Source organism: Esox lucius, chromosome 24 (assembly GCF_011004845.1).
Source record: "Esox lucius isolate fEsoLuc1 chromosome 24, fEsoLuc1.pri, whole genome shotgun sequence".
Classification (NCBI taxonomy): domain Eukaryota; kingdom Metazoa; phylum Chordata; class Actinopteri; order Esociformes; family Esocidae; genus Esox; species Esox lucius.
Genome location: NC_047592.1, coordinates 29,277,935 through 29,292,018, shown reverse-complemented (window position 1 = coordinate 29,292,018; position 14,084 = coordinate 29,277,935). Strand labels below are relative to the sequence as shown.

Sequence of the window (14,084 nt, the reverse complement as noted above, 5' to 3'; positions counted from 1 at the left end):
GTCGATAATGTCACTCATTTTACCTTGTACATCATCAGAATGAAAACTAAATACTAAAGGATTGACCTTTGAATAATAAAAAAAAAAACATTTGTAGCACTTAATAAACTAATTAAAATACTATAGCTTGTGTTCTTAAAAATAATTGTTTTGTGTATTCATTTTTATGTATTTCTTTGTATCATAAAACCTTAAATACAAACACATTCTTGTATTTTTCAAATTCATTTACAATTTAAAACAAATTCTGTAATTCATTATTTTTCATACTTCTGTATAGTTTGATGACGACTCAGTAGATGAACTGATGCTCTGGCTAGATGGTGATGCTGCGGAGGAGCATGTCCATGCTAATAGGGACGATTCATATGCAAACGACGCCAAACAGCGTTCGGCTCTGCCGGTTATTGGGGGTAAAAAAGGCCTGGCGGTTCTAGTGTTAAGGCCTCAGAATCTGCTGTATAGGCCTTTTAAATCATATAGAGCTTTTAATCCTTTTAAATTGAATAGGTCTTAAATGGCCTTAAAGACCAATAAGATCCATAAAGCATATAGGACTTTATAGGTATTGCAAGTCCTATATGCCTTAGGGGTCTTATAGGTCTTTAACGCCCTTTAAACCTTTATGCCATTTAAGTTGTATAGGCCATATATGCCTTATAGGCCTGATAGGTCTTTTGGTCTGTGAAAGCATTTACTCTGCTATGCATAGTAAAAACTCTGCTTCCTCCTCTGCTCCTTATTCCACCAATGGATGCCAAGTTTGGTGACAATCAGACAAATGGATGCTGACATACACCCTCATATTCTGTTTGGCGGCTTGGCCACCATTGTTGATTGGCTGTAATGGATTAACAGTTTTCGGGAATATCGGATAAATATGTGGCCTGTGAAAATTCTTAATTATAAATTACGTATTCAACAAACTAAAATGTGGAAAAAAGAAAGCCATCTGAAAACTTTCTGAAGGCACTTTAAATGTAACCCAATTGTTGAATTGAAGTGTAGCCATCGTGTTTGTATACCAGTCCAAGTTTTTTCTCGTCTAAACACCTCTGTCAGTTTTCTTTTGTGACAGGGCTTTTTATTGCTGAATCTAAAACTCTCTAAGTAAAATGCAATATTCACCTATTTACTATCTAACATCTTTGAATGTACAATTGATTTCCTTACTGGTAATATACATATGTGATTTTGCATAGATTTTTGTTGATTATTTCTGTTAATAAACTAGTTATTCACACCTATAAATAAAAAATAAAATCATATAATGTTTACTATAGGATCATATAAACAAGTGTTTCCCTAACTGTGGTATGCATACTTTCAGTTTAGGAAATATGAAAAGTAAACACAGGATGGTGAAGGTCGAACTACATACCTTTTCCCCAACTTCACCTTTTTGCCCATCTTCACCCATGTCACCCTGTTTGAAAAACATATGACTTTTTTTTAACTGCTTGTGCATAATAAATAAACAGATAAGTACTTTGGAAATTATATTGGAAAACAGTCACCATTTAGCCTTGTTAACATGGTCTTGTAAATAATAGATTCACAGGAGTAGTAAACCAATGGTATCTGACAGTTGGCACAGCTCAGTAGCATACTATTGGGACTAATCTTGGCTTCATTGTCACAAGTAGTATGATATAAACCAGACTGTGCAACGCATGAGTGTTGAACAGATTGCCCCTGGCCTATGGGCATTACTTCTCTGAGAGATTGGGAGAAAGGGCCACGTCCCCTTGGGCATGTTGAACAGTGCTGAACTCCTCCAACCTCCCTGACCCAGGGGTCAAGATGGAGGTTTTCAACTCCCTCTCCCACCCAGAAATAATTGAAAATACTTTTATTGACTGGAAAGGCCTGAAGCCCTGTTCACACATACAGCGTCAATGCGTTGTGATACACCGGATGTTAATTCACATCTAATGGAATGCTGCGATTGGCTTGCAGCATTGCAGTGCAGAAGTAATTGCAGAACGTTTGGGGCTCATGTAGACCTTTTCTATAAAAAAAATTGTATATCATGCTTGACAGCCTATAATATAATCGTAATTGGGCAGTCTATTACATAATCTCCTTCTAAAATGCATAGTTTGACAACCTATTATATTGTGTCCCTCTAAAATTCATGGCTTAGAGGTAATTACAATTCTACATAGTCAATATAGTATTGATATGCTCAATCAACAATAAAACCGAAGTTGAGGGAGATCATTTTTATTGCATTGTCTGTCCGTGTGCAGGTCTGTCCGTGTCCACAGTTGAGATTGCAAAATAAGGCTGGGGAGTTCCACCGACTGATTCAAGAGCTTCGGCTTTTAGGAGAGGAATTTCGTATCTGCTTTCATCTGGACCAAGGCCAATTCAATCAACTGTTCCAAGATGGTAGGACTGCGGACCAAGATGGACACCAAGTATCACAAAATCCATTTGTCAAGTTGAACACCTGGCCATTTGTCTCTGGTAAGAAATTTTTTATTGATTTGTAAAGTTTAACAGGCTACCGTAACGGATTGAAATTAGGAACTAAACAATCTTAAGCTAAATGCATGTAATAAAGCTCAATTTCTGTGACCCGCTTTCACAATCTTCATTGTGTTGGGTTTTCATGGAAAATGGGACTGAGAGAGAGATGAAAAGTCTATAAAGTCTAAAAAACATACAGCATAGTTAGGTTAGCTAATACTTGGTAGCCTATACAGGGTAGCTACTTGACCCATAATAAGCTCAGCGGAAATTATTCTCTCCATTTTGAAAAAAGCTACATGCAACATTTGTGGAAAGTAATTGTGTTGCTGCACAAAATGTTCCGCAAACTTTCTTCTTTGACGCTGTAGGTGTAAACGAGGTGTGAGACTTTTGTTTTCTTAGCTTTACCACAGCATAGCCTCATCATTTTGGCTGTTTAGATTCCACCATGGCCTGGCAACGGACTTGGTCCTCAGTGATTCAACACCATTGACATTGGTTTCCAGGTATAATTTGTGAGAAATAAAATTGGTTCTAAACATCACACATTTCTCTTGGGGTTAAGGATTAGGGGATTCCACAGAACTTTCCTTGAAATGAAAAAAAATCTATATTTTAATATCAGAATGGCTAGTCATCTGCTAGGTAATCTTAATTGCAGTTATTAGAATTTCAAGTTAGTTGATAAAGCTTATTATGACTTAAATAGTGGCTGTTCATTAATTAAGTCATACTACAATGTAAAGATAGAAAACAAGTTGACTATTACCCTAAAACAAACCAATTTTATGAATGATATATTTTCAGGACACTTTCCTGCTTAATCATTGAACAGGAAAGTGAGAAAAGAAACAGGGCAGTATTTTTCTTGCTGAAAGATCTTCAAGAAATATAAAATACTTTTGCATTGAAGGATGGACAAATACATGGACGGGGGTTGCTGAACAAGGAGTCTGACAATTATAATCACATTACCTTTTCACCTTGCTCTCCCGTTTCACCCTATTGAAAAAGAAAGCAAAGTTTGTTAACATTCCCAGAGCCTTTGTTTGATTATGTCAGCCAGTCCTGGATGTTTTCTGGGGTGAAATTCACATTTTATTATACAAACAGTCTCATTGTTTAGCTTCTATCACCCTCTAAGGTGTTAAACAGCCATTCTCTAAGTGTCATCAAGTGTTTTACAGGACTCACAGACAACCATGCTAAAATGGTAGTATGATTGATTTCCTATGACAATCTTTAATTGTGGTCACTTAGGGCGCACCAGACCCCTAGGGGATAGGGGCCCCAAATTAAATTTAGCTTAGGGCCCCCAAGAGGCTAGAGCCACTTAATTGCTACACCTATCATGTTTAAAAATAGGATTCATAAATATAGGAAGAGACACCTTTCTTTTAATGTTTTCTCCATAATGGAAAGCAATTCAAAATCTTCATGAAAACATAAAAAGCAACAAATTGGTTTGATCTATTAAATTTTTTGTGGAGAATCCAAGATAACTAATGTTCAGGAGTTTCTTTGTTTTTCTGCTCTTTAAATATAAGATCTCTTATAAATTATAGTATTTTCATCGTTGAGGCAAGTACTGTATCTGTGTCAACTTCAACAGCTGCAGCAATATGGCAAATTTGTAAAGCAAGTATTGAGGAAATCCTGGCTCCTATAATGTGTAGCAAATGCCATGACAAAAGGACATACATGACAGTGTTTCACAAACCTTGGCACCAGGGATTCCATCTAATCCTGACGTGCCAACATCCCCCTACAGACAACAGAACAAACAGCTTATTCAGATGTCCTGTAATTCTAGAAATCTGAACACCGAAGGAAGGTTCTTTATTCTTTATTCAAAGTATGGCCTTCATTACTGAATAAATTATATCATTTTGGTTCTTATGAACACCATGAGAGTTGTTCATTTCATATCTTATCTACTAACCCATACTCATACCTTTAACCTAATCCTAACCATAACCTTAACCCTTACCCTAAAGCTTCTTCTATACCTAACCTTAGCAAGCAGTTGTTTATCAGCAGATATTCTGTTGAAACTTGAACAAATTGAGGCTCTTAAGCTAGGTTTTTCATTTCATAAAAGTTGTCTTTCAAATAAATGTTCCTTTTTGGGAGGCTGAAAACAGATTCACAGTTAATAGCACTTTACTGTGTACTTTGCAGCTTTCAGATACTGCTGAAGGCATTAATAAGACACTAAATACATTAATATATTCAGAATCCATGACGGAATTTCTTTAAGAGGAAGCAAAATTATTTCAAAATGATGAATGAGATAACTGGCAATTAAATGGCAGGTAGTTTGAAACATCTAAATACAACCCCATTTTCTGGGTAAAATGCAAATACAAACAGGATGCAATGATGTGCACATCATTTAATCCCTATATTTAATTGAAATAAGTAAAAAGACAAAATATTAAATGTTGAACCAGAGAACTATTATTGTTTTTTGGAAGATATATGCCCATTTTGAATTTGATGCCAGCAACATGTTTCAAAAAAGTTGGGATGGGGCAACAAAAGACTGGAAAAGTTGTGTAATACAAAAAAAGAACCTGGGGGAACAACAGGTCAGTAACATGATTGAGTATAGAAAGAGCTACATATAACAAGGAAATTGCTTTAGGGGGAGACAGGAAAAATGCCTTTGAAGTAAACGTCATACCTTGAAATAAAACCTGTAGTTAAAATAACTGCACATAAGGACAAGAACAACATACATTTTCATCCAAGGTAACACTAGATTGTTTCCTAATGCAAAAAAATCTATTTAGAACTATCTATGTGTCACATCTACAACGACCTCCTCTATAACAAGCATCTTACTTTCAGTCCGTCAACACCTGGAACGCCAGGAGGCCCAAGAGAACCCTGTGAAGAAATTAAAAACAAACATTTTTAGATTAGATGTCATTGAACAGTACAACTATAGTAAAACTTTAACATGAGATAGGGTGCAGGTCAGGCTGCAGGCTGTTAGCCAGCCTGCTAGCATAGTGGAGTCTGTCAATAGCATAGCCAGAGTAGTTAGTACAGCTTTACCTATTGCCACTGTGACTCGTTCCAGGCTGAGAAAAGTTAAACAAGGTAGTGCTAACAAAAACAACCTTATTAAGATAAAGCCTTCCTCCACCTCGGTCAAAAATAAAAATAATTGTATCACTTCGCATCTCAAAATGGGACTCCTAAATGTTAGATCCCTTGCTCCAAAGGCAGTTGCAGTAAATGAATTAATCTCTGATCATAAACTAGATGCTATTGGTTTATGTGAAACGTGGCTAAAGCCTAATTAATTCACTGCCTTAAATGAGGCCTCTCCTCCTGGTTGTACTAGTGATCATATCCCTCGTGCATCCCGAAAAGGAGGGGGTATTGCTAATATTTATATTTATAAACTTACTCTCAAACATAACAGAGTTTCATTCCTTCAAAGTTTTACTCATGAAAGTTAACCAGGCCGATAAATCATTTTACATAGCTATTATTTATAGGCCCCCCGGGCCATACACATTGTTCTCAATGAGTTTCCAGAATTCTTGTCTAACCTTGTAGTCATGGCAGATAGTATTCAAATTTTTGGACACAGTTGCACCACTAAAAACTAAAGAAATACGCAACAAGAAACTTGCTCCCTGGTACACAGACAATACTAGAGTACATAAGCAAGCCTCCAGAAAATTGGAGCGAAAGTGGCGCTCCACCAAGTTGGAAGTATTTAGACTAGCCTGGATAGACAGTACACTACAATACCGAAAATCACTCACGTCTGCTCGATCAGCTTATTTCTCCAACCTGATTGAGGCGAACAAAAACAATCCAAAATTTCTCTTTGATACAGTTGCAAAGTTAACAAAAAAGCAAAGCTTAGCAAGTGAAGTGGGTCCTAGTTGTAATGAATACATGAACTACTTTGATGAAAAGATCGTTAGAAAACCATTAGAAAACAAATAACTGACTCCTTAAATAGTTATGGTCCTCAAAACCTCAGTTGTCCAAAAAATTTCCTGAACCTCCCTGACCAGGTGTCAATGGGGACGCTCGAATTTTTGATACCATATCGCTCGACACATTTAGAAAATTTGTAATGAGTTCTAAACCCACACACTCTCAGCTAGACCCGATTCCAACAAAATTACTTAATGAGTTATTTCCTCTGCTGGTCAGCCAATGCTGAACATAATAAATTGCTCCCTTTCCTCCGGATGCATACCAAACTTCTAATCTGGATCCCGACATATTAAACAATTATAGGCTAATATCGAACCTCCCGTTCCTCTCAAAAATCTTAGAAAAATGTGTTTCCTAACAACTGAATGCTTTCCTAAAGACAAAAAACATTTATGAAGTACTCCAGTCCGGTTTTAGATTCCATCATAGTACTGAGACTGCACTCGTGAAGGTAACAAATTACCTTCTAATGGCCTCAGACAAAGGTTCCGCATCCGTCCTGTTGCTTCTTGATCTTAGTGCTGCTTTTGACTCTATTGATCACTCCCTTCTCTTAAAGAGATTGGAAACCCATATTGGGCTACGTGGACATGTTCTAGCCTGGTTTAAATCTTATTTATCTGAAAGATATCAGTTCATTAGTGTGGATGGCATATCCTCTGACAAGTCAAAGGTATGCTTTGGAGTTCCTCAAGGCTCGGTTCTGGGCCCATTATTGTTCTCACTATATATGCTCCCTCTGGGTGATGTAATCCGAAATCACAATATTAACTTTCACTGTTATGCTGATGACACACAGTTATATATTTCAATGAAGCATGGAGAAGCCCCTAAATTAGCTATTTTGGAAGCATGCGTTTCAGATATTAGGAAGTGGATGACAGAGAATTTCTTGCTCTTGAACTCAAATAAAACAGAAATGCTCCTTTTAGGACCCAAAAAACAAAGAGCGTTGTTAGCAGATCTCACTGTCGTTACTTCTAGACTAGATTACTGCAATGCTCTTCTTTCTGGTTATCCAGACAAATTAATAAATAAACTTCAATTAGTGCTGCACACGGCTGCTAGAATCCTAACTAGAACAAAAATAATTTGAACACATTACTCCTGTCCTGGCGTCCTTACACTGGCTGCCTGTTAGGCTTAGGGCTGATTTTAAGGTCCTACTTACCTTGCTGAAATGATCCAGCCATACATACCTACACGTAACCTTAGATCGCAAGATGCAGGCCTTTTAATTGTACCTAGAATTTCTAAACAAACAACTGGCGGCAGGGCCTTTTCTCATAGAGCTCCACTCCTGTGGAATGATCTGCCAATTAAGGTTAGAAATGCAAACTCAGTGCAAGTGTCTACTAAAAACTCATCTCTACAGCACGGTTTATAATTAGGTGTAGTCTGGCCCGGGGGCGTGAAGGTGACCAGTAGGCTTGATACTGTCCACTCTTGCTGTTTTGCCAGGTGGGCTCTCATCGCCACTGGGATGCCCTCCCTCCAATGCCTTTCGGGGGAAGAGTCACTGGCTTGTTGTTGACTCTCTGTTGCGCACTTGTGCAATTGGGCTGTACGCTGCTAGCAATACTCGGCCCTCATTCAGGGGGGTTGCGGTTGGTGGGTTTCCCTTTGGTTGATGCCTGGCAATGTGGGTAGATTGATTTCCTGCCTGTTGGGCCCTGTCCGGGGCCTCCCCCGGGTAGGGCCACAGTGTCGCCGGACCCCCCCCGTCTCAGTTCCAAGGTGTTACGCTGCTATATTATTGTGCTGGGGGATATGAGGGATGTACTACTAACTTTTCTCAGTCTCCTCCAGTTTTAAATTTTAGGAGGAGATGAGGTCCTGGTCCACACCTGCGGATTACCTGGTTTGGGGGGCCCGTTGCTGTACCTGTCCTTGTCAACCTGGTCATTCTTCTGACCTAGTCTAAAATCAAATAGACTCTGGATTTAGCCCAGAGAAATTTATTTATTATTCCAATTGGACTCTTAATATCTCACCCGGCACAGCCAGAAGAGGACTGGTCACCCCTCTGAGCCTGGGTCCTCTCTAGGTTTCTTCCTAAAATTCGACCTTCTTAGAGAGTTTTTCCTAGCCACTGAAATTCAACACTACTGTTGTTTGCTCCTTGGGTTTTAAGGCCGGGTGTCTCTGTAAAGCACTTTGTGACAACTGCTTTTGTAAAAAGGGCTTTATAAATAAATTTGATTGATTGATTGATTGAAAACTAAATGTTATTAGCATCTAACTAGAAGTGCATTAGAAGAGAAAATGTATTGTTAGAGAAGAGAAAAAGTATAATGTCTTCTAAGTGGGATGTAAAGATGTGCAATGAAAGCAAATGCAAGAATAAATAGCAATTCTAAATGTGCAATAAAGGCAAATTGAAGATGCATGTGCAACTGAAATGTGGGGATAGCAGCAATGATGTTCCAGAGGTTGATGTGTACATGTAGAAACTGAAAATGTAAGTATTAAGTATAATGTATGTTACAAGTAGGGTGTATAGATGTGCAATGAAGGCAAATGCAAGTACAAATGACAATTCTAAAAGTTTAATGAAGACAAATTGAAGGTAGCATGTGCAGCTGACATGCAGGGATAGCAGCAGTCAGGTTTGTTATGGAAGTTTCTTGAACTAATGTACAGTACATTTTAGAATTGTCTGCTTTTCTATTCTCTGGTATGTAACTCTGGTCTTTGTTTGTGACTCAGCTTCAAATTCCTGGGTGTCCACATCTCCTAGTGGAACACCAGTGTTCAGGATAACGGTGGAGGAGGATAAGTTATCTAACCTGACAGACTAGGATCTGTAAAATAAGAAATCCAAAGTCCAGTTGCCAACAGAGGGGCTGATACCTAGGTCGTGGAGTTTGTTGACCAGTATAAAGGGGATGACTGTGTTGAATGCTGAGCTAAAGTGCAGGACAAAGCTTTATTGTTTGGTGAATTTGACAAATAAACCTTGAAACATGATACCTGATAAAGTCTATGAAAAGCATTCTCACATAGGTGTTGGTTTTGTCAAGGTGGGTCAGGGCAGAGTGTAAAGCTATGGAGATGGTGTCCTTTGTAGACCTGTTCGATCGGTAGGCAAACTGCTATGGGATCCAGTGTTGGGGGGAGGAAGGACTTAAGGTGTGCCAGGACCAGTCTTTCAAAGCACTTCATGATCGTGAAGATGAGTGCGACAGGTCGTAAGTCATTCAGACTAGACGTTGTTGACAGTTTAGACACTGGCACAATGGTTGCAGTCTTGAAATACGTGTGCAGTGAAAGGTTAAAACCACCTGGACCAGTGAAAGGTTGAAAATGACAGCGAAGACTTTGGTCTGCTGCCCAGCACATGCTCTGAGCACACGCTCGGGGACGCCATCAGGACCAACAGTCTAGCGTGCATTCACCATGCTTAGTGCAGACAACACATCTGGGATGGATAGTATGAGGGGGAGGACATCTGGGGGGAGCTTAGCTTTAGTGGCTGGCTCTTTGTTGTCCCAGTAGAAGTGGGCGTAGAACCTGTTTAACTTGTCGGTGATGGAGACATCGCTTGTTATGGGGAAGGGTTCTATGGCCAGTAGCCTGTAATGGCTTGGATGCCACATGCGTTGGGGTTCGGATTTGTTGTTGAAATGCTATTCAATATGCAGTTTGTGGTCATGTTTAGCCATTTTGGTGCCCCTTTTCAGGATGGCCCTGGATGTAGGGCTTCTAGTTGGGGAAGGTCTTTATTAGGTTATGGGTAGTGACATTGTTGGTGCAGATGTTGATGTAATCCAGAACGTAAGAAGCATATGTTTCAATGTTCGTTTGGGAGTCAAGTGTGGCTTGAGTGGCAAACATTCCCCAGTCTGTGTTGAAACTGGTGCTATAGTAGTGAGTCTGCCCCCGCTGGCCACACGTTGACTGTTCTAACTGATGGTTTCACACAATTAAGGGTAAATAATTGGGGACTAGGAACAGTGAAAGGTGATAAGACTGTCCCAGGTGGGGGAGGGGAATTGCTTTGTAGGCCTCTGGAATGTTTGTATACACTTGATCTAGTGTATTTTTTCCTCTTGAGGGGCAGGAGACAATATATTTTTTTTTTACATAAGACAACGTATGCTTACATGCATCTTAGGATGGTTCTAATCATATATTGGTGTTTGTCACTGTCCCTGTCAAGATTATGTAGTTCTATAATGATCTAAATGTTTTTGTGTTATTGACTGAATTTATAATTCATTTAGATTTTTCATACATTTTAGCAGATATATTCAAAATGAAAAATGTATAAAAAAAAATAAGTAGTCACACACTACCATAACACAACATTAAGCTCAGATGCATTGTGTCCTATAGTAATCATTTAGATGTCTCTAGAACTTGATTTGATTCTGCATGTGGCAAATTAGATTAATTGGAAATTATTTACAAAGGCACACCTCTCTTTATAAGGTCCCATACTTCACAGTTCCAGGGGAAAACCAAGCCATGAAGTTCAAGGAACTGTCCATAGCCCTTGCAGATTAAACCATGTTGAGGCATAGAGCTAGGGAAGATTTACAAAAATATTGCTAAAGCATTGAACGTTCCCAGGCATGAAGGAACCCAAGCCACCACTCTAACAGAACTTCATAGTTTCTCTGCAGAGATGGTAGCACCTGCCAGAAGGGTAACTCTCTCTGCAGCACTCCACCAATCAGACATTTATGTTAGAGTGGACTTAAGCCACCACTGAGTAAAAGGCATACAATATGCCACCTGAAAGAAAAAAAAAAAGTATTTGGTCTGATCAGACCAAAACATTGCCATCAAATTTGCAGATAACAAAATGGTGATTGGCCTTATTTACAACAGCAATGAGAGAGCTAACAGGGGAGATGTTGGCATAAAGCCTTTTGTGATGATGGCATGTCAGCACACAACCCCCCAGACATCCCACCAACTGCTTGGAAATAAAGCTGGGGAAACACTGCACCCCAACCATGAACTGTATACACTGTTACTCTCTGGCAAGCGGTACCACAACATCAGGTCCCGGACCACCAGACTATGGGACAGCATCTTGCTCCAAGCCATCAGCCTGCTGAAATGCTAACAACTGCTAAACCCCACATTCTTTTTTTGTTTTTTTGTTCTTTTTTTGCACACCTGCACCCCCACTTTGCACACTTGCTATATCATTATATTACACTTACTGTATTACTGCATTGTTGCACTTTTACTGAATGCATTATTGCCCGTTTAATGCATACATAAGAATATCATGCTGCATATCTGCATTAATCAGGCGGATCGAGACAAGAATGTCTTCTCTGGCTCGGGTGGTCCACTTCACATCAGATGCATGCTTTGTGGAGAATAGCTGCAACAACGTTTTCCAGAATCATACCCAATGTTGCTTTGATGATCTTTAAAACTTGTGGTGCAAGGCATTTGTCCATTTTGTGATAACTCCTTTGAAAGGTATGACAGATTAAGAGGTCCTAGCTGATCACCAAATCCGGTCAAGCCAATTGTAGCTTCTTGTTGTGTATGCCTGTGGAATCGAACTGTCAGAAGTAGTTAGTGTAGGGTATATTGTGTCAGAATGGTGATTTATGGCCCTAGGGGGCGGGACTTCCATATTGATGTGACAGGTGGGCGGGACATCCGGTTTGCATGGGCGGGACTTCCGGTATGACGTATGTTGATTAGCAAACCAGACTAGTGTTATAACAGGTGGGCTATGTTTGATGATTAACAAATGGGGCTTAGGGTTCTGGAATGTTAAATTCCCAGGCAGTAAATAAGTGTTGTGTCAGCGGTAAGTTGTTTGGTGTACAGCAAATGGTGTTCGTCAAATATAAAACCCTGGTGTTTTATCTTCTGACAAGTGTTGCAACAGCTGGCATACAAATGGTGTTTGCTAACCTTTCATGTTATATGGGTTGACTGGCGTGGTATGTGTATTTAAACCACGCTGACATCGGGGTTGGTCATTCAGTCTTGCCTGAGCGAACTTACCTACACATTACAAAACATGGAGGATTGTGCTGCTATCAATGTTTTGGGTGAAACACCGGTGAAAGCTAACAGCTTAAACGCAGCTCAGCGATTTGGTAAGAAATTGCTAATGGACCGCAGAGATGCAATCAACATGCCAGCCCCGAAGAAACCGATGCAGAGTTTAACCTGAATCCATCAATTACACCCGGATATGGTGGCACAGGAGTGGAAATTGGACGATGGTCGGATCGGGGGATACATCTTCAACCCAGAGCAACCAGAGGTTGCATTTTATGAATTACCCGAAGGCCAAGTGTTTAAGGCTGGTGTGACTGATCAAATGGTTTTTAATGCCAGTTTATGGGCCACCTTTCGAAAAGTGTTTTATTTGGGGCCAAAACAAGGCCCACATAATACAGTAGATGTACTGTTTAAAGTTGTCGAGGGGCTGAAAGAGTATGACTCTGTCAGATTGGAGTTATTTCCGTAAAATATCAGCGGGTTAGTTTGTGACTGCGGACTGATCGACCGACCTAAGACCCCCGAAGCCCCGCCTTAAGCCAACACCTTCATCAGCACAGCATAAAAACCGACAGACCGCCGGTGACATTCAAGCAGTCGGAAGATTTTACGAAACATGTCTCAAGATTACAACCAAGCGGTGATTGAAGACCCCAAGGCTGAGGACTGGCTGTGTGACGCCTGGGATGACAACGCTGAAGCCTTCTACGGAACCCCTGACCCAGACAGCTCGATTCCACCGGCATACCCATCAAGAAACTACCATTGGATTGACAGGGTTGGTGATCAACTAGGTCCTCTTAACCTGTCATACCTTTCAAATGCTAACAAGAGTTATCACAAAATGGACAAACCAAAAATTTTAAAGATCATCAAAGCAACAATGGGTATGATTCTGGAAAACGTTGTTGGGGCTATTCTACACAAAGCATGCATCGGATGCGAAGTGGACCACCCGAGCCAGACAAGACATTCATGTCTCGAACCGCCTGAGTATTTTTTGGAGGCCCATTATGATGACATTGTGGCGACAGTTTTAACACCGCGACTGAAACATGTGTTGGTCAAGGCTTTGAACGCATCTGGTTTTCACACACCGATGACTGATGTTCACGAGGCCGCTGAGAACTTTCTGCACGAGCTCAAGTTGGAGCCGAACATCACACAGAGACTGAGTGAGAACAGGGATGAGTACATGGACAAATTTAATGAGGATGTTGTCTGCGACGCAGCGGGGTCATGGTGTGATGAAAGCAAAGAGTCTGTTGTCTAAGGCCAGGGTTGCTTCAGTTCTCATGTTAACATGTATATAAAAAAAGACTATGAGAAATCTGAATGTTTGTGTAACTTTTCTGAATATATTGGTTGTGTAATTTCGAAAACTCAAATAAAACATTGTTAAACATGTATTAATTCTCATTATTGCTCGAACACTCTACGATGTCTGAACAGGTTATGAAAAGTATTTACTATGACCCGGCAAACCCTGGTGCTTATGTGGGTAGAGAGGGTTTGAAAAGAGCATACTTGGAAAAAACCGGGGAGATCCTCAAAAATGGTGAGGCCGATGACTGGCCGCTCGCCCAGGATGCATACACGCTACACAGGCCTGTAGCTATACATTTTAAAAGAAATAGAGTTATTGTTCA

The 14,084-nt window shown here is 39.9% G+C and overlaps 1 protein-coding gene across 11 annotated transcripts in view; it reads right to left on the bottom strand.

Annotated features, from left to right (window-relative positions):
* The window catches only part of LOC105008546 (collagen alpha-1(XXV) chain), a 388,822-nt gene that overhangs the window by 184,684 nt on the left and 190,054 nt on the right, over window positions 1–14,084 (bottom strand). For 9 of the 11 annotated variants that reach the window (XM_020044365.2, XM_020044363.2, XM_020044369.2 and 6 more), the window contains 4 exons: window positions 5,326–5,370; window positions 4,199–4,243; window positions 3,454–3,480; window positions 1,382–1,426 (listed from right to left, as the gene is read on the bottom strand). In XM_020044365.2, the coding sequence (XP_019899924.1) occupies window positions 1,382–1,426; window positions 3,454–3,480; window positions 4,199–4,243; window positions 5,326–5,370 (162 nt within the window). The remainder of the gene's footprint in view (window positions 1–1,381; window positions 1,427–3,453; window positions 3,481–4,198; window positions 4,244–5,325; window positions 5,371–14,084) is intronic. The other 2 variants (XM_034290604.1, XM_020044371.2) reach the window with 2 other exon arrangements.